General features: G+C 49.0%; 1 protein-coding gene across 7 annotated transcripts in view; it reads right to left on the minus strand.

Moving 5' to 3' along the window:
- Positions 1-235: 235 nt before the first annotated feature.
- Positions 236-20,645, minus strand: part of URB2 (URB2 ribosome biogenesis homolog) — a 38,124-nt gene continuing 17,714 nt past the window's right edge. Inside the window, exons 8-10 of one of the 7 annotated variants that reach the window (XM_019941607.3) lie at positions 19,022-19,109; positions 17,079-17,218; positions 236-10,346 (exon numbers count right to left, since the gene is read on the minus strand). In XM_019941607.3, the coding sequence (XP_019797166.2) occupies positions 9,873-10,346; positions 17,079-17,218; positions 19,022-19,109 (702 nt within the window). In that variant the 3' untranslated portion in view covers positions 236-9,872. Of the gene's footprint in view, positions 10,347-12,614; positions 17,219-19,021; positions 19,110-20,645 lie in introns of those variants that run through there. The other 6 variants (XM_019941606.3, XM_019941604.3, XM_019941605.3 and 3 more) reach the window with 6 other exon arrangements.

Consider the following 20,645-nt stretch of genomic DNA (forward strand, 5'->3'; position numbering starts at 1 on the left):
TAGTTGTCATTTCTGTTAAAATTGAGGAACTAAGAAAGGTTTAGCTGGATGGATGGTCACCCGATCTACGTGGAATAATTTGATTTTGATCAATATTATCTCATAAATATTATTTTTCAATATCAATAGGCGGAATTCTATGAAATGCAATCTAAAAGTATTCTAAGAACAATATGTGAAATACAAATTCATATGCCAATACTATTTTCTGTTCTCTCAATTGCTTTGAAAAGAAAAGCAATGATTCTTACTGTTTAATTATTTATTAAATAGAAAAGGACTTTAATAATCAAATAAACAATGCCAGTGTGCGCAGTTGGATTACAGATGGAAGCAAATGAGGGGGCTCCCTTTAGAGCACAGCTTTGATCATGTAGTAAAGAATTGTTGTTTGAAAGATTTTCCTCTCTTCTTTATAACGGAAATAAAGTGCCTTATAAATGAAGTTTTCATTAAGTATTGAAAGAAAGCAATGAGAACAGAAGGAACTTGGAATGAGGTGGAATTGGTGAGGAAGACATATTAGTAGAAAGTACATCAAAATATATGAAGATGTCAAATAAAATATGACTTGGAATGTCAGCCAGGTAGTATTCAGCATACAGGTTAAAACTGGGAACAAAATATTCTGATGTTTCTATTTAAGTCAGGAATAAAATGAAAAACGAATAGGCCTAATACCATGAAGTGAAGAATTCACAGTTTGGCTAATCAAAAAGGATTCTTGGATTTAAACATAAAAGAAAACTGTTAAATTCACTTGAGAATCACCTGTGATAGTTTTTGCTCATGACGTGGTTTTCGTAACACAGACTGAAGTAAATGATGGCTAAGATCCAGGGCCTCTGCAACAAATGGATAGAGTGTAAATCTTAATGAGAAAAAAATGGGATGATGATGAGCGGAAATGGGCTGATGTCTTTATGACACCAGTTACAGAAACCAGAAGAAGTTCTCTGAAGAAAAATGTGGACCTGTACGAACTTTTTAAACACCTTTATTGCTGTGACATACAGTAAAGAAGTTATATGTTGATGCTTAAGTTAGGATGCAGATTTTAGGCAAATTCCTCAATTTATTTTTAACTAGAATGAAAATAATTTGGTTAAAACACTTCCTTACAGCCTCACTCACATATGCCTTTGCGACCACAGCTGAATGGTACGTTGCTGCCCGTTTGCACCACTGGGCAGACTTGTCTGGTCACTTCACTGTTATACCCGCAGCACCTAGAACAGTGTGGTACACAATTACTGCCCAAGAAGTATTTGTTAAAAGAATGAATGCTTTTGAATGAATGCATGAATGCCATTTAGACACAGAAGTAAATGCCCCCCAAACTTGGAAATAAAGTTGCTTCTGGGAATGAAATTAATAATAAGATATACTAAAATACCATAGCTGTAAAAATAACCCCCAATATTGCCTATACATGTGAGAATGAGGAGATTTGGGACTCCTAAGTATAATCAAGATATGGGGTGTAGTATTAGGGAGTTATGATACAACGTGATCACAACCAAGAAAATAAAAGACATTTTTTATATGTTGCTGGAAAAAACTAAGTAACTGAATGGGATCTGGGAAATAAGGGATCAATGATTAAGAATTTTTAATTTCTCTGACTCCCTTACTAGTGAGAAAATAAGCTCCATGGGGGCAGAGACTTTTTTTTTTTTTTGGTTTGGATGGGTGGATGGAGGGATGGATGAATGGGTGAATGGGTGGATGGAAGGATGGATGAATGGGTGGATGGAGGGATGGATGGATGGATGAATGGATGGATGGTGGGAGGGATGGATGGATGGATGGATGGATGGATGGATGGGTGGATGGATGGATGGATGGGTGGATGGATGGATGGATGGATGGACGGGTGGAAGGATGGATGGACGGATGGATGGATGGATGGACGGGTGGATGGAAGGATGGATGATTCATTCATTCATTTATTCACGTAGTAAAGAATTGTCCGTGCTAATCCAAATGGTAAGTCTTAGACTCACTGCGTCTCAAGCCTCCTGTGGATCTGTTCCCCACACCTGCGTCTCCACCAGCTCCATCTGTGCTGGAGGAGAGACACAGAGGCTGGAAGGCTGAGCACAGATGTGTCTCGCTGCCAGGGAAAGGGGTGCACGAGGACGTGAGGTGAACGGTGACCCCAGGCTCTGCAAGCACAGATGGACACTCAAGTGCAGCACCTAGCTCTTCTGCCTGGTCACCTGCTGGCCCCAGAGTATTTGCCTTGTCTACGTGGTTGCACTCCAGGCAGCAGGAAAAAGAACCCGTTCCCTCTCCTCCTGGAGAACAACAGGGCAGATGCACACATGACTTCCACTCGTGTCCCACTAGCCACGTGGCCACGCCAGGTAGGCTGGGAGGCGTAGCCTTTATGGTCCGTGGCCACATCCCTGGTGAATCTCTTCCTCAGCAAGGGGAGGACAGACACTGAAGGACAGCGTCTGCCCTTTGCTGGCATGGTGGGGTCATTTGTAAGGTATTTTGGGGAAAACGTGACACCAGTAAAAGTTAAAATGTTGATGTTTGTAAATGAGCTGTTGCAATTTGCAAATTATATCTCTCCTTGACTGTCTTTCATTTCAATACCACTCTGCGTGAAAAGCAAGGCACAGAGCTTCGTCGGGCACAACTGCGTACATGAGCAAGGCTTTGGTGGCCCCCAGACTTCATCAGGGGGGTGGGGGAGAAAGGCACAGACCACAGTGGAATTAGAGAGCTGGGAGTGCAGCAGCCTGGGCTAGAAAGCCACGTGGGAGCCCTGCAGCAGCTCGGCATTGCCAGCATTTGAAGCTCGGGAGGAATGATGTGGAAAGACCCACGTGAAGTGTCCTTAGAACCCTGCAGACCCCTTTACACAAACATCCTCCTCACCAAGCAAACCCCGATGAGAACCAGCTTCCCAAGGACTCTGAAACTGGGTAGGGCTTGGTGCCTTTGTTAATAGGTCAACTATGGCAGTCACCATCAATAGATCTTGTCCCCTGTAAACCTCTTTCAAGTTTGGGGGTCATAACATTGTGAGTTAACTCAGAACCCAGCTGATGCTGGGCTCACTGATATGGTGAATGTTGCCAAACTAGTGCGTGAATGCATGTCACCAGAACACAGGGACCCCGGCCCATGGCGAGCTCCCCCTCGGTGTTTCGATCACCGCATGACTCATGGCAACAGAATAAGCCCAACACCACGTATGTGGCGTCATGGCTTAAACATGCGTGTTTACACCAGGATGACTGCCTGCCACCCAGAAGATGCAACAGCATGGCAGACCTGTCCCTACAGCCACCCATGGGAGACACAGGTGCTACTCTAGCCACCAAGAATCACAGAAACTCTCAGGGCAAATAAGCACAGAAATCCCTAAATGCCTTTTTCCCTGCACTAAAAAAATTAGACCATTCCAGTATTTCTGATTTAACATGGCTGATTTGAGATTCATATATCAGGGAGAAAAAAGGGACAGATCTCTTGCCAACTGCTACAATGGAAATAAAATAGCAAAACTTTACAAAAAGCCCAAATCAGAAATACATTGTAAATATAATTAAAGGTACATAATGCCCTGCCTATCAATTTGCATAAGTGATCTTTTCATTTTCAGTGAAAATTATAGGCATAGCTATTCTCAATAAATGTGTAATTTGGATGGAGAAAAGCCCAGAGCTAGCGTAAAATTCATCTCTACCAGTTGGTGTTTAGCTGTTTCTAAAATGAAATAGAGCAGAAACAATCACAGAGCTCCCAGAAAGTGAGCAGGTCCAAAGAGGTAGCAAATGAAAAGGAAACACCTGCAAAGCCCACAGCGTCCAGCCACCTCGGAGGATGTTCTGATTCCAGTAGATTGGGTCCACTTTAGGAAGCCAAAAGTCTTTCTCTTTCTGTGTCAAAATATCCTTCATTGCCTAGAGCTAAGGATATCAGTTCACGTCTACGACTCAAAAGGCAAGGACCACAAAGAGAATAATGGCTAAGAAGGTCAAGGCTTTTCTTAAATTTCATTATGTATTTTATTTTTCTGGTTCTGTTATAAACCCCAATTTCCGATACTTCCGAGAGCAGCTTAAGTGTCCAAAAAGCTGGGCTGGCCGCGAGCACCTTGGTGGCAGTCGTGTCATCATACTGTCCTCTGGGGAGGAGAGGGAGCAATGGCAGGGGGACATCCACACCTGTTGAACTCCTTCTATGGGCTGGTATTGGGTGAAGCCCTTTAAAATCCATTGCCTTGCTTAAAGGGCAGGACCCCTCTGGGGTAAATAATTATTATCTCCATGTCACAGATGAGAAAAATGAAACTTGGAAAACTAAGTCACTTCCCCAGAATCTCACCACTAAGACATGGTTCCTGCTACGTAGTCGAAGTTAACAAACGTTTGCTCAATGAAAGCAAGAATATATAGTTCCATAAGTTAAACATAAAAATACAGAGGCTGTCAGATTCCATAAGCAGATGTATTTGTTTGCCAGAGGAAAACTACGGCCCAGTGCCCGAGGATCCTGACACGGGGCACACTGAGGGCCTGGCTGAAGGAGGGGAAGTACCCAGGGCCAAATCCTCACATCTGAGCAGGCACAGGAAGCCCAAGGCAACAGCAAACGCCTCTGGGAAGCAGGGTCTGGACCCAAACTCAGGGCAGGCGGGGGAGGGGCCCCACGAGCAGTGAGCACAGAGTCTGCTCATGAGGGGGTGTCTGAGCCATACTCGGGGCGTCCAGGCGGGGGCAAAGGCCACAGCGGCACAGGTGGCATGGGGGACCCCACTGGTCACTTTGGGAAAGAAGGTGACCAGTATTCCCTCAGAGCTGAGAGAAAAAGGCATTTGCCTCTGGGCGGGCACAGGTCCCCGGACACAAGGCTCAGCGAACAGAGTTCAGATCAGGAACTTCTGGGCAGTGCACAAATCGTACACCTGTACACGGCAGCCCTGAAGGTAGGCAGGTAGCTGGAGAATCTGTATCAGAACGTCTGGACCCCAGACGCCGCCTGTCTCCTGGTCCAGCTCCGTGTGGATCGTGACCTCCTGCCGACACAAGCAGGTCTCACCGAGCATCCTACCCCTCCGCTTCCCTGGACAGAGGCCTCCTCTCCATCTCCCACCTGAAGCCTGAACAAGGCAGGTGCAGCCTACTGGGAGGGGCAGGACATCCCCTCCTTTCTAGGAGCTTCTCTCTTCTCTGCTTCACGGCCCTGCCCTCCCTCCTCTCCCTGGACCGCAATCCAGAAATAAAATAAGATCACACGTGTCCTCTGTCTCACGCTCTGCTTCCTGGGGAGCAGAGGTAGATCGCTAAGAGAGTAAATGGAAGCCCCCTCCCCAGGAAAATGCACATGCGAACAAACTGAGGCATGGCGTCTCCGTGGTTCGTGGCTCCCCGAAGGCCAGGCTGAGACCTAGGTACGAGTTTCGGTTTTGAAGTAAATGCACATTTCTTTCTCTTATCTGTGAAGACACTCCAGCACTTCTGACCCCAGGAGAGCTCAACATAGCACAGAGCACCCTCAACACAGCCACCAGAAGCTAAAACCAGACAGGGGTGAGGCAGCTCTCAGAGGCTCCTGGAGACCTGGATGGGGGTCTGAAGTGGATCTGAGACAGGACAGGGTGTTTCCGCCGCACTGCTCTGGCCCCTGACCAATCTCGGCTCACGTGGTCTTTTCCCCAAACTCCCTTGTATCTTAGCAAGTAGCATCAATGTTGTTCAATAAGATAAAAGTTTCATTACAAAACCTTCCATGGTCCAGAAGCCCACCCAGACCGCAGTTCCTCCAGCCCTGCTGCCGTGGCCGCCCCACGTGTGCAGACACCTGAACCACTGCACTGCTCCCCCCGACACCCCTACCACCTGGAATTTTGGTGGGTTTCTGTTTGCCAGAGACCTTGAAAGACCTGAAGGTTCTCCCTCGTCTCCCCTAAGGAGGGAAGAAGCAGCCCCCTGGCCACGTGCCTGCATCTATGAGGATGAGCTTTGAAGGGGCTGGAGGAAACCATTAGCCATCACTGGACACACAGCCAGTGCACCAGCCTTGGACACGCACGCTAATCGGTTTGACAACCTGTCAACTGAAAACCAGCAGTGGCATCCAAATGCCACCCAGAGAACCCCTGAGAGGCAGGTAGGCAGTTAGGTCTGCCTAGCACCCCTGCTCCGTGCAAAGGTGCTGCAGACAGACAGACGGGCTGGCTGCTTTTAACCCACTCCAGCTGCTCTGAATACTCCCTCCTCTTCACACCCCCATTGCAAAGGGAGCCACCAGTCCCTGCTTTTCCAGCGCCGCAAGCTGAGCCAGCGCCAGCAGCAGTATGCGTGGCCAGGAGCATGCTGGGAAATCAACTCCGGTGGAGCTACCTTCTGCCTGGTCTCAAATCTGAAAGACGACCAAAACCAGGTGCCTGGCAGACAGGTTCCCAAAATATCAGCCTCTGGGGTTAAAAGCGCCCTCCTGACATGTGCCTGATTAGGGGTGATGGATCTGGAAACTGCTACAATCAGGAAGCTAAAAAGATATTACAATGCTAGCATCACATTTCCAGTAAGCTGTGGGAGGGCGTTAAGTGGAAGGAGGCCGCAATAACGCTTCCCCGCGGTAAACAGTGACCTCAGAGGCTCAGGCCACACGGCACTGGCCCACTCGCTCGTTCTCCTAGATATTTATTCTACGAAGACACATTCATTGACATTTGTGGAAGCAGGAGGGTGGAGAGCAGGTTTTCAAACTGCTCTGCTAAAAGCCCGGAGCTCCCAAGGGGCTTTCATTCAACGAGTATGAACCGAGCGCCAACTACGTGCCGGCGCCGTTCCTGGTGCTGAAATACAGCAGCAAAGAGCTCAGTCCCTGTCCGCGTGGCGTTCAGCTTCTACTGGGAGAGAGGACACCAGACAAAATTAATAAGTAAAGTACGTATAAACTGAGAGCAATAAATACTGAGGAAAAGGGAATAAAGCAGGGAAGGGGTGAGGACAGCCAAAGCAGGAGGCTGGGGCTTTAGGTTCCCTGGGAAGGCTTCCGGGAGAAAGGGACATTCAAGTAAGGCTGTGAGACAAAAGGAGACCCTGGTGGTCCACCAGGGTAGGGGTGGGGGGAGAAGGAGGCAGAGCCAGGAACGTTGTAAGGCAGCTAAGAGCCCAGGGGAGGGAAGGGGATGGGGGCTGACCCGGAAAAAGCCAGTATTAGGAAGGGGAGGGAGGGCAGAGTGGGCTGTACCGGGGCACCAGATGCTTCAGTCATGGCAGTCCTATTTTCATCTGTTCAAAAAACACTCATGCTCTACATCAGATTTTGTTTCGGAAAATCACTCACTGTCAAAGGGGGGCTGGGGGACAGTTTGAAAACGCCTTTCACCCGTGTGGTGTGAAAGGCTTTGGAACAAGGCAATGCTGGGTTTGATTCCCAGGTCAGTCACATGCGGCCTGAGTGTCCTGGAGCTCTGACTTGCAGCTGACCCTCCCTCTCTGCACGCCCAGCACAAGGAGGCTTGGGGAAAGAGCCCTTGGCACAGAGTCTGCAGCTTACCTGAGCTCAACGGACGGTTTCCCTGATCCTGTCTCTAGCACGGACAGCCTGGGCTTGAGGGACACACAGGCTGGGACCCACCTTCGAGGAACCACAGCCAGGAAGGAAGGTGAGATAGTACACACAGGACACAGTGAGAGGCAGCCTCAGGCCACAGCCGAGCTAGAGGTTTAACCTCCAGAAGCCCCTGTTTTCAGCTACAGGGGCGAGGAGGAGGTGACTCATTAGGGAGGACATTGCAGGTGGAGGGGACGAGGCGCAGGTTTATCAAGCAGGGTGTGTTGGAGGATGCCAGGGAGACTTTGGTGAAGGTCCATCCTCGACAGCTGGAAAGGCTGTCGACGGACCGTAGTCAGATCACAGACAGCCTCCAGCGCCAGGATGAGAGGGTGGTTTTTAGAAGGAAATGGGTCCTTGGAGGTTTTAAAGATGAGATACAACCATTAGGACCATTTAGACACAATGTATGGGATGGATGGCCAGAGGCAGCAGGAACCTGCCCTGCCCTCTCCAGTTGTCAACTCGAGAGACAAGGCAATTGGAGGAGCAGAAATTGGGAAGTTTAAGAGGGACTTTGCTCGGTGATGTCGGAGGGGGAGGAGAGGAAGCAGGTCCAGGGACGACTGTCAGGGACTGACCCCTGGGGACACAAGGTCTGAGGGAGAGTGAGCTTCGGGGACACCCGGGACCCTGGAGATGGAAGAAGCAGAAAAGCCAAAGGTGCCTGGATACAAGGAAGATGGAGGGCCAACCCAATAGCCCAGAAGCTGGGTGGTTCAAACTGGCCCCAGGATCTTTCTGAGGGCAGCTTCAAGGGGGAGGATATCAAGATAAATAGGAATGACAAACGTAGACTACTCATATCTGGTCGGCGGTCAAAAGAAGGGGCTGGGGTGATTTGGGAGAATTATAGAATTGATATTCAAGTTTTTTAGATTAAAGATATTCTGTGTGCATCAGCAAACAGAAAGGAAAGTGATAGAGATTTGAGAGACCGAGGATGTGGTTAGAAGACTGGGAAAAGGCTATTTGACTCATTTAATCTGTGATAAAAGCCTAGAGGGTAGAGAAGATACCAGCACATGCCACCTGGCCAGAGAGCTGGGACACCAAGTGCCGTGCGCACCCACACGTGCACAGACAAGAGCAATCACCTCAGTCCTGAAAGTGGCCTCGGTGGTCAGTTGAGTGTGGCCACATCCTGTATGCTGACTTGCGTGGCTGCCCCCCTGCTTCCTCTGGGGCTCATCACCACTGTGGCACCTGCCAGGCGCTCTCTGCTGGGATCTTCACGGTTCCGTTTCTCCGAATGTGCTTCTCATCCCGACGCCCGTGGAGCCTGGCCCTGCCGCCTGCAGCGTGGTTGAGGCCCTCCCGCTGAGCCGCACCCCTCGGCCCTCCTTTGTAACGAGAACCCTTTCCCACTCGTCTCGGTTGCATTCACGACGGAGCATTTTGCAAACCTTTCTCTCCTCCGTAACATTTATGTTCTACCATCAGCTATAACCTCACGCAAGATCATTACAACAATCCAATCACCACGAATTCACAGCACCTCGAAGCCATGCCGCCTCGGCCATGCTTCTTCCCCTGAGGAAGAAAGAGATTTTCCTCCCAAGAGGTGGACCCAGCCGAGCAGCGAGAACAGGATTTTGTGGAGAACCATCATGATTCTGTTACTTCTCCAGCCACAGCGCTTCCTGCCCCGCCCGGGTGCAGGATAACCAGAGTGTGACACAGTGACAGGAGCCAAAGGAGGGGGATGCTCGTGAAGCATGGCGGGCACGGGGCACGGAGGGACGAGGGGCAGGCCTAGAGCAGGCAGTGCGGAGGGGAGGGGACACTGAAGAGGGTGCCTTGGAGCGAGCGGGCTCCCACGGGAGGGCGAACAGCTAGCGGCCGGTGGCCGAGTGGGGACAGATGTGGGGACGGCGGGAAGGGGGCCAGGGGTGGGGAGGTCCTCGGCGTGGACGCCAAGGCTACAAAGAACGGAGGCAGGAAATGGGAGGGAACTGGACACAGAGCCACGGAACCAGCAAGCGGGAGGGGGCTGGGAGGCATGGGCAGGATGTCCACAGCGACACAGGTGACGAGAGTCCTCTGGCCCAGCGCCCAGGATGACACCTGTGACACCCATCAGGCCGGGGAGGAGACAGACAGAGGGGGCTTGAGACCCTCCGAAAGGAAAGTGAAACGAGAAAGAGAAAAGAGAGCGCTAGGAACACACGGGAGGGAACGAAGAATCATAGGTGACCCAGCCTATGCCTCTGCAGAGGATTTCATGGGACTTGAAGCATAAAGGCGAGAGCTGATTAGACAAAAGAGGAAGGGGCGTAGCTGAATTATTTTGAAGATGAAACGAGAAACCAGGCAAACGAAAACTTCCAACCCGAATCGCGTGAGCCCTCCTTGGCCGGACGCTGGGAAGCTGCCCAGAAGGAAGACAGGCCACAGAGGCCCGGCCGCTCTGGTCCACGGGGGCGGTCAGGATGGCCAGGGCAGCCCCCGCAGGCATAGCCCAGAGCCCCACATTCATTCTTCTCGCCCCCCAACTTCCAGCACATCTGTCCTGCCCTTCGGGTGCCCGTCCTTGGCCAAAACCATGGTGACAAGCGACGTCCGTGCAGCCTGACTGAAGGCCCCTGGGGGCTCCTGGTCATCCGGGCAGGTCTCAGCTCAGACATCACCTCCCCAGGACGGCCCCGCCCTCGCCCAGTGCCTGCACTGGGGCCCCCTGCCATGATCCTGCGTACCTGTCGGCAGGTCTCGGTCGGTGTCCCCGGCAGGAAGCCAGCTCCGCGAGGCCCAGCACCGCCCTGCACAGAGGGACTGATGTCAGCATGTCAGATGCAGGAACCACACAGGCCTCCAGGGCAGAGGCTGGGGCCACACACATCACAGGGGTCTCACTGTCACCCCGGGACGCCCCACTGCCACAAGGAGAGCAGCCGGGGCCACCTCTCTGCCCGCAAGGTCTAGTCTGATAAAGTATTTAAAATGAGGACTGCCGAGCTCCCATGATTACCACTAAGAAAGTGGTTTCCTCTTCCCTATTAACCACCAAAACAGAGTGGAAAATTATTCTCCCCTAGGAAGGTTTAGCGTTCAAGCAGAGATGTCTGCAGGCACGGCCCGGATCCACAGGCCCGTCGTCCCCTCCCTCCCAGGCTGCAGGCACCTCTGAGTCCTGAGCAAGGAGAGCAGCCCTGCAGTGCCACCACCAGGACGCCCGAGGAACTGCTCCGGGCCTGCACCCCAGGAAGGGCCCCAAAGCAGGGGGATTCCTGAACTTCTGGCAGAGAAAAAAACAGGCGCAAATCTGTGAGGGCCTCAGAGACCAGTGACCCTCCAGTCGGGGCACTTGACCAAAAGGGTAAAGCCAAGAACATGGTCTTCATTCCAGCTTTGTTTACAATCTGCATCTGTAAGGTCCCCTGCAGGCTCCAGCACAGCATCTCCAGGTGTGAAAAAGGAACAACATCAACCCCGCGGAGGATGCTGCAGGGAACTGGGCACAGGGACAGGATTCCGCCAATGCAGAGCATTAGGCAAAAGATGTCAGACCGCCGGATCCATTTCTGGTTACCAGAGTTTAGAAAGCTTCTACACACAAATGTCTAGACAGAGGGTAGGAAACGGATTAAAACATGTAGAATGCACAGCAGAACTATCTCCCAGCCTCTGTCAGCCAGTGCAAGAAATACAATCAAATCTTGAGGCGTGAAAAATGGGGTATTTCTCTTAGGTTGCCAAAAAATCCACTTTATATTGTCTGCTACAATAACACGTGCTTGAAAAGTTAGGATTAAAAAAAAAACAAACACCTTTTGCCTAGGGATGATCCTTCAAACAATTTGTCTATATTTTGACTGACTAAAAAAGGGGTATCAAGAAAATTCCAACATAAATTCCACAAAGATAATGAGTAAGGAAAAAAGCAAATATCCCAATTGAGAAACAGGCTAATATTACATAAGAAACATAACTGTATAAACATAATTTTTATAAGAAATAAAAATGGTAAGTATAAAAAATGAAAAATCTCAGTAATTAGAGAAATTCAAAACAAAATAACATTTCCCTATCAAGGAGGCATTAAAACAAAATCAATAACATTAAAGTTGATTCACTGGAAGGAAAATACATTTGTATACCTTCTGGAGGGCAATTGGCAATATTTACATAAATCCTTAAAAACCGACAGGATTTTTTGACAAATAATACAACTTATGGGAATTTATCTTATAGAAATAATTATAGCAGGAAAGAGCTGGCTGCAAGCATCATCTGTAAAAGGAAAGTTGTAAAGAATCTGATGTCTACCACGAGGATTTACTAAATAAAACAGCTGTGTCTACTCAGCAGACAACTATGCAGCCATTACAGTGTGTCTAGTATCTGTATGTCCCCAAGACGTTATTGAAATATTACACAGGAAGAAAAGCTGGGTAACTAAAACAAACAAAAAAATGCACTTATGATCCAATTTGGCAACTCTATATACATTTATTTAAATACTCAACTACATATATATATGCAATGGGACAGAAACAAGGCCCTCCCAGATGACGGCGGCTGTCTGTGCAGCTGAGACTGGGGGTATTTTTAAATTTTTTCCCTTTTATTTTCTGAGGTTGCTATAATGAAACATATTGCTTAGGCAATACAAAAAAAAACAAGAGTATTTCTTAATATTAAATTAAATTTAAAAAAAGAGGAAAATAAAATTCCAAAATAAACTGCCGAGAGTGGAAGCAGGAAGGAAGAGCCCCAGGCCCAGCACCTTCCCGCCGAGCGGCCACCCGCACAGCAGGGGCCGCCATCCCCAGCCGACACCAAGTCTCCACGTCCTGACTTGCCCAGCTCCATCGGAAGATGCGCTCCGAGGGCGGGCAGAAGAGCGGTGTTTCAGAAAACGTCCCACGTTTCTTGAAGAACGTAAAAGGCAAAGATATTTAAATTGGGCTTCATTACACACCCATGTACCTGAAGTGAAAAAAACAAGTTCTACGTAGTTCCTAGTGGGGAGATGGGACCCCAAACCACTGGACCAAGACAAGAACCACATTTGGAATGGCCACAAGGGAGATCTGGCAAATTTTATTGAATTCAGGATCTATTTTCAGGATTCTATTGCAATACTTACTGCATAAAAAAGTGTTAAGAAATAGTGTGAAAAAATAACTGTAAAATGCAATACATATTATATAAACTCCGAAGGATTTTCCACGTGTTTCAATGCCACGAATTCAAGCATCTGAAGTCCTGCCTCCTCCAGCTCTCTTGGACCTGGGGCCATGGCATGTGCACGTCCGTGCACAGCTTAGACGGTGTATCTTCTCTCTCCCTCGTGCTTTGCCTTGTGGTACTTCATGTAATCACTGTGCAGCTCCTTAAAGACGTCTCGGACCCCCGGCTGCAGCGAGGCCCGCAGGAACTGGATGTCGGGCTCAATGCACAGGTCCAGGATGAGGTAGATGCCCTCCTGCAGGAGGCCTTTCACCGCCGGATACAAGGTGACCTGGGAGAGGGGGACACACTCACTTCTCTGTGAGCGCAAACAGGCAGGTGCCAGACCCTTGAGGCTCTGACAAGGGATTCCAGCTTCTGCCACCAACTTGAGAGAAGACATTCCTTTTAAAATGTCATTTTGCTTGTAAGTGAAACAACTGACTATTCGTAAACTTTTAAGTTTATATTTGGGGGAAACAGAGGCCAACTCAAGCAAACAAAAACCTGAGATGGAGTAAAACATCACGAAATCACAAGGGTAGCTTTGCTATTCAGTGAATGATGCCTCCGCACTTACCAGAGGCATTTAAAACTTGAATCTTTAGATTTAAAAAATCTTATGGTAGGACTTCCCCAGTAGCACAATGGTTTAGAACCCGCCTGCCAATGCAGGGGACACAAGTTCGAGCCCTGGTCCAGGAAGATTCCACATGCTGTGGAGCAACTAAGCCTATGTGCCACAACTACTGAGCCTGTACTCTAGAGCCCATGAGCCACAACTACTGAGCCCACGTGCCACAACTACTGAGCCCACATGCCACAACTACTGAAGCCCGCATGCCTAGAGCCTGTACTCCATAACAAGAGAAGCCACCACAATGAGAAGCCCGCACACCGCAACCAAGAGTAGCCCCCGCTCACCTCAACTAGAGAAAGCCCCTGTGCAGCAACAAAGACCCTACACAGCCTAAATAAATAAATAAATAAATAAATTTATGGGAAAAGAAAAAATCTTATGGTAAGAGCCACCTGAACACTGTGTCATATTCTTCCTCGTGGCCAATCACGTTGGAAGCTCTACTCACTATGGGATGAGGGCGGCAACGTTGCCACCTCCCCCCAGAGCAGGGCAGGTAGGCAGTGGCTCTGACGCTCTCCAACCGGATCCCTGATAGATCCCGTCATGTGGCTCAGTGTCAGACGTGACTTATAATTACCACTTCATAGATATTTTTACTTTTTCCAACAATAACACAATGGGCCCTAAATCCCTAACTGCCCCAGAATGGTTTAATCGGTCCCTGTGTCCAAAGATGCAAGCCCTCCTAAAAATCTGGGTTAACCAACATCTGGGCCACAGCAGGAGGAGTGGCAGCCCAGCTCTGGCGTGGCTACATCGGCTACTGGCACAAACCTTGCAGGTCAGAGATTCAGGCTGGTATGTGGACACAGAGGCCAGGACGGCAGGCACTACTCACCCTGCCAGAGCCGCCCAGGCTGCAGCCGGACCTGGGCAGGGCAGAGTCTGCCCACTGCGGCAGCTGTAGCCAGAAAGCAGCAGCAGGGTTCCGGCTGACAGGCCTGGCGTGTGGCCAGTTCTTCCTTAGTGTCCTGATGACCTAGGAGTTCATCAGGTCATCAGGAGTCCTAAAGAGGAGATTTGTTTCTGCCCCTAAGACGATGCTGTTGTTCACAGATATGGTTATTTTCACACAGTAGCTCAAAAAACATCTGACAGATGATCATCTTAATTAAATTTTACTGTTTTATAGATGATAAGAACATTCAAGGGCCACAGGAGGAATGGCTTGTCTGTGATTCCATACTAAGGTATTAGGGAGGGAAAGAAAAAATAAAATGGACAAACTGAAACCAGAAGTCCTTAACCTCACTAGCTGGGTGAGGGCTTTCTCATTCATTCACTGAATCACCACTCACTAAACAAATAATTCCGTTTCCAAAGGCAAAAAGAGGCGCAGTAATTTCCCCAGTGGCAGCACTGAGGTCTGAACTGGGCCTCTGAGTCCAAATGTCACAGCCCTTTAGCTGGTGTGTCTCCTTATGAAGTACAGCCCGGAGCATGGGGAGGGGGGAATGGGACAGCAAGGCCGGTAGTATCAGGACAACACAACCCCTTTGCATCTTTACGTTAGACAGCTTATTTGGAAAACAGGGGGAAAAAGTCAATTTCTACAACATTACGGTCACTGGCCAACGAATGGAAACATCTCTAAGTTAACCTAAAAGGACCTTAGGCCAGGGGAATAGTGCAAACTATTTACTCTAAGCTATCTGATATAGAGGGACAGTTGTAAATCTGATCTACAGGTAAAAGAGAAGATAAAAGTGACCATAACTTCCCCGACATGTCTCCAGGGTGACACATCTCTGCGTGGAAGGAACAAGGCCTGTAGGAGCAGCTGCCCCTCCTGCCCGAGGCCGTCTCACTGTCATCGGCCCAAACCACCGAAAGACCTTTACCTACGCTGCCTGCTGCTGAAAAACTTGCCATCTAGCCTGTATTTAAACTTCAACATGTCTTCCTGGTCTAGAAAGATTTATGGCTCTCTCAGTAGAAGCCTCTAGTACATATGGAATACTTCCTTCATTCCTGATTTTAAAAACAAATAAGAGTTAAAACGTAGACTGTCCTGCCAGTGGATTCTGGGACGCAACAGCCTCAGCTAATTCCCAATGCCTTTGGCCTTCAAGATTAAAATTAAAAAATAACAGATAAGCATAAATTAGACACGAATAACGAGGCTGGCAAACCAGAGACTTTTCATAAAGTAAATCTCAGAAGAATAATCAGTGACTTCAGGGTTCAAATCACAGCCTCCGCTCTTGGCCCTTGGGTAAGTGATATTGCCGTGTCTCATTCCGTTCTTCAGTGAAACAAAAAACCATGCCAGCTCCGACTTCCCTGGTGGTGCAGTGGTTAAGAATCCGCCTGCCAATGCAGGGGACACGGGTTCGAGCCCTGGTCTGGGACGATCCCACATGCCGCGGAGCAACTAAGCCCGTGCGCCACAACTACTGAGCCTGTGTGCCACAACTACTGAAGCCCGTGTACCTAGAGCCTGTGCTCCACAGCAAGAGAAGCCACCACAATGAGAAGCCCACGCACTGCAGCGAAGAGTAGCCCCCATTCACCACAACTCGAGAAAGCCTGTGCACAGCAACAAAGACCCAACCAGCCACAAATAAATAAAATAAATTTATTAAAAAAAGAAAATCATGCCAGCTCGTATTCCAGCAAAAGCTCACATATTAATGACTTGAGTGCTTGGGAAACAACAAGATTCTATAAAAATGTTAAATAATTGCAAGGAAACCAAACCCCAAGCCCATATCTCATTCAAACGACGACCTGCAGGGGCCCTTGTATGCGGCCCCAGTTCCTACACACCCCGCCCCCCGACCCGGCCAACCGTCCGCCCACGTGACGGCCATCTCCACTGGCTGAGGGATTGGGGCCGGGGCTGTGGAAACAACCTGAAGCGGGGTCAGGACGGAAGCTGAGGCCACACCAGGCCTTCTAAGGAAGCCCCTTCAGACGACCCTCCCTTGAGAAACGCCAACACCTCTAATGGAACACATTTAACCAGTGGCTCGCCACCATTCTTACGAGATTTACAAAGGCGGGTATTCTATTGAGAGCAAGATAAACGATGTAACTGTGTATCTATACCTGCACAAGGAGGCAGATAATACACCTGAACACACTACTTCAAGAGCGTGACGTTCCATTTAAACAAGTAAGACACGAAGTCTTGTAACGAACTTACTACACAGGTCACGCGGGGTCTTGTGGAACTGTGAAAATAGCACACTGACACTCCAGAGTGAGGTCACTGTTGAAGAATGAATGAATTATCCAGAACACTAAGGCCAAAAGTCAGATTAATTGGGACCGGAGCGTTTAATCCAGTTGAACAAGTCTACCGGGATCTCCCCCAGGCCATCTGCCTGAGCGTTGGAGAGCGGCCCCGTGAGCCCCTGCTGCTGAGGGACCCCAGGATCCCTCTTTCTGCCTCCTGCTCTTGGACCGGGGTAACATTTCACCTCCCTCATGACCCCAGAGACTGAGCAAAACAGGCCCAGGGTTTGTGCCAGAGCAAGGAGAGACCTACCGGTGGCTGAGAGCCCCCGCGACCCGGGCACCGCCAGCGCCCTGCGTCTTCGTGCAGCCCGCACGGGGACCCTGCAGGGGCTGCAGCACACGCGGGACAGCCGCCACTGCACAGGACCGCCAGGCCCCACGGGTCGCTGGCCGCACAGCTGGGGGACCCTGCAACCGAGGACTGTGGGCTTACCTTCTGCGCCTCCATCACATACTGGGCCACCATAAAGGGGGAAAACACCCTGAACTCCTCGGCCCGCAGTGCCATGTGGCTGTACATCCTTTCCACGAGGCGGGCGCACTCCAGCACCACTGGCAGGTCCTCTGCGCTTCCTACAGAAGTAAAGAGTTTCCAAACCGATTAGCTCAAAAGCCGTGCGTTTTAACTCTTCCAATTTTACTCTTTCAACATAGCCCCAATTATTCAAACCTTCCTTTTTTTTTTCCCCCAGACTCTTTTGTTGGCTCAATTTGAAGACAGAATTAGGGAGACAGGATGTGTCCAAATATTGATCTATATTACAAAAGGAAAGGCACTTACAATCCTCAACAGTCCATGGGTTTTTTAAGGATCGGACTAGAATAACCAAGATTTTAGGGTGAAATCTAGGATTGCTATTGTATTTAGAAAGGAAAATATGATTCTAAAGATAAGACGGCCTGATTATGTCTTTGCCTCGTTAAGTTTCAGAAATCATCTAGGATTTCCCCTTTATAGACAGGTATGAGACTCAACTACAAGATAAGACAGCCTGATTATGTCTTTGCCTCGTTAAGTTTCAGAAATCATCTAGGATTTCCCCTTTATAGACAGGTATGAGACTCAACTACCATTACTAGACCTCTTGCTGGCTTCCCAGGTTTACTTCTGACTCCTAGTTCCTCCCACCCGAAAGTGCCAGGATCACCCAGGCCTTTACACACTCCTCTCCCAGGGATTCTAACAGCCTGAAGTGTCCCCGCAACCCAGGTTACATGCGCCCCGGCCCCCTCCAGCCAGGCTGTCACAGCAGTTGGGGAGGGACCCCAACTCAGCAGAGCAACCTCCCCGGTTTTCACTCAGCATAGTAATACACCGTTTTTATAAAATTCTAGAAAATGCAAACAAGCCTACGGCGACGAAAAACACATCAGTGGCTCCCTGGGGCTGGGGCTGGACCCCAAGAGGGCTCTTTCGGGGATGATGCAAATGCTCTGTGTTTTGACTGTTGGTGGTGCTTCCCCGCACGAATTTACCCATCAAAACTCATTAAAGGGGCTTCCCTGGTGGCGCAGTGGTTGAGAGTCTGCCTGCCGATGCAGGGGACACGGGTTCGTGCCCCGGTCCGGGAAGATCCCACGTGCCGTGGAGCGGCTGGGCCCGTGAGCCATGGCCGCTAAGCCTGCGCGTCCGGAGCCTGTGCTCCGCAACGGGAGAAGCCACAGCAGTGAGAAGCCCGTGTACCACACACACACACACAAAAACTCATTAAAGTATATACTGTAAACAGATGCAGTTTGTTACACGTAAGTTAGGCGTCAATGAACTTGACTTTTGGAATGCACAGTATAATATGCAAATTTCTAAATAATGAGACTCTCCCCCGAATTAGAAATTTAGCAAGAATCAACAAACCTCCAGGCTGGAAAACAAGCTGTACACATAATTTATGCGATTGTCATATGGCAGCTTGCTCCATTGGTAAACAAAACAACCTTGCTGAGATGCAGCAGGAACAGTGAGCTGCAGGAACTCTGCCCCCCTATAAGATGAGCAGTAAGCTGGCTCCACCACTGCCCGTTCCTCCTTCATCTCCCCGTTAAACTATGAGCTCTGTAAGGGCAAGGATGGAATTGTAGATGCTTTTATATCCCCAGTAAATAAGAGTAAATATTTCCTGAATCTAGATACTTTTTTTCTCCAGAAAAGAACTATTTCAATTAGGGGATGTTAAATGCATTCACTGCTGTGGATACAGTTAAAAAATGTCACAGTCTGAAATTTTTTAAATTGTTTACGTGTTCATTTGATGATCTGAATATTTCTCTTACGTAAACTCAACTGTGTGGTTTTATGTTCCGTAACATGTGTGGCCAGAGACACCTGTAAAATAAACACATTTGAAATCGGTATCTGATACTGTTACTCTGAATTACCTTTGTCTTTCTGCCGCCCTTCGCGTATAACTGAACACACCAGTCTATGAAAACAGTTCAAGAAAGAAGGGATGGCTTTCTGCATTACCTGCAACGATAGACAAAAGACTATGAAAATATGTAGGCAACAGTTTATTTCAAGATCTACTTTAAAGGAGTTCATATTTATTTCCTTCTTAACCTTACCTATCAGGACACTCAAAACAGTGTGGCAACTCCTTTTTGCCAGGATTTTCTAGGGAAATGCTCACCCTACTTACTTAACTCTTTTACATCCGTTTTCATGGTTCGGGGTGGGGCTTCCATGCTGCATAACTTTAGGAATCTAATGCAGCAATCCTAGTTTAGACTTTGCTGAATCTGTCTTTTACTCTGTTAGTGGTGCCTTCTGGAAATGGGTAGAAATAAATAACAAAACATACAGTAGCCAGTGTATTCAAGTATAATTGCCACTTGAGAAAAAGATTACATAAAGCAAATCCATTTAAAATGAGAAACAAAACTTCTCATTTTTTAGCAATGAAAAGGCCTGGCTGGGACTTTATCTTGAAAAATGATATGAAAGTTATAAAACAGGCTTCTTCTTTTTTTTTTTTTTTTTTGCGGTACGCGGGCCTCTCACTGTTGTGGCCTCTCCCGTTGCGGAGCACAGGCTCCGGATGCGCAGGCTCAGCAGCCATGGCTCACGGGCCCAGCTGCTCCGCGGCATGTGGGACCCTCCCGGACCAGGGCACGAACCCGCGTCCCCTGCATTGGCAGGCGGACTCTCAACCACTGCGCCAACAGGGAAGCCCAAAAGGCTTCTTTTACACTCAACCATCCTGCGATCATGATCAAAGCAATGCACTGTCCAATAAGGCAGCCATGAGCCACATGTGGCCACTGAAATGTTAATTAATTAATGTTAAAATTCAGTTCCTAGTCATACAATTCCACATTTTACGTAGTCAAGACACGTGTGGCCAACGGTTCCTGTGCTGGGTGGTGCAGATACGGAACACGCCCGCCCAGGAGAAGTTCTACTGGGCGGCACTGCTCTAAGGCTCAGGGTGAACGAGGAGTGAATCAAGTGTCGGGACTCTTTTCTTGGGTACAGTTTATCCAAGCAAAGTCTGGAGAGCATAACACCACATTCTTTATGTCAAGTTATCAGCTTCAGCAACATGTTCAGAAAGAGGTCATTTCTGCCAAAGAATTGCAGGGCGTCATCACATTTCCAGAGGCCCCGTCTTCCTCCTCTGCTATCACAGTGATTAAATGCACACAAATCCAGGGCCAGCCCATCTGAGTTCACACCCTGGCTTAATATGCAATCCCGGACAGAACACTGAACCTTTTCTGTGCCTGTTTCCTCATTTGCAAAGTGAGGATAATAACAGGCTGTCGTGAGGGTTAAATAAGTTAAAACACGTCAAGAGCTCAGCATGGCACCAGCTGCGGATCGCCCTGCCGGGGACCCTGGCTGGGCTCACTCTGTGCTGCTCCCTGCACATTTACCCAAGCCGATTCCAGCCGGGGGCCCGTATCAACCCCCATCCACCGCCCACACAGCCCAACGCGTGTGCCCCGCTCCCCTGAGTCTGCCCCGCGGGCAGTGAGTGTGAGCTGCCGTAAGTCACATCCT

Source organism: Tursiops truncatus, chromosome 16 (genome assembly GCF_011762595.2).
Source record: "Tursiops truncatus isolate mTurTru1 chromosome 16, mTurTru1.mat.Y, whole genome shotgun sequence".
Lineage (NCBI taxonomy): Eukaryota > Metazoa > Chordata > Mammalia > Artiodactyla > Delphinidae > Tursiops > Tursiops truncatus.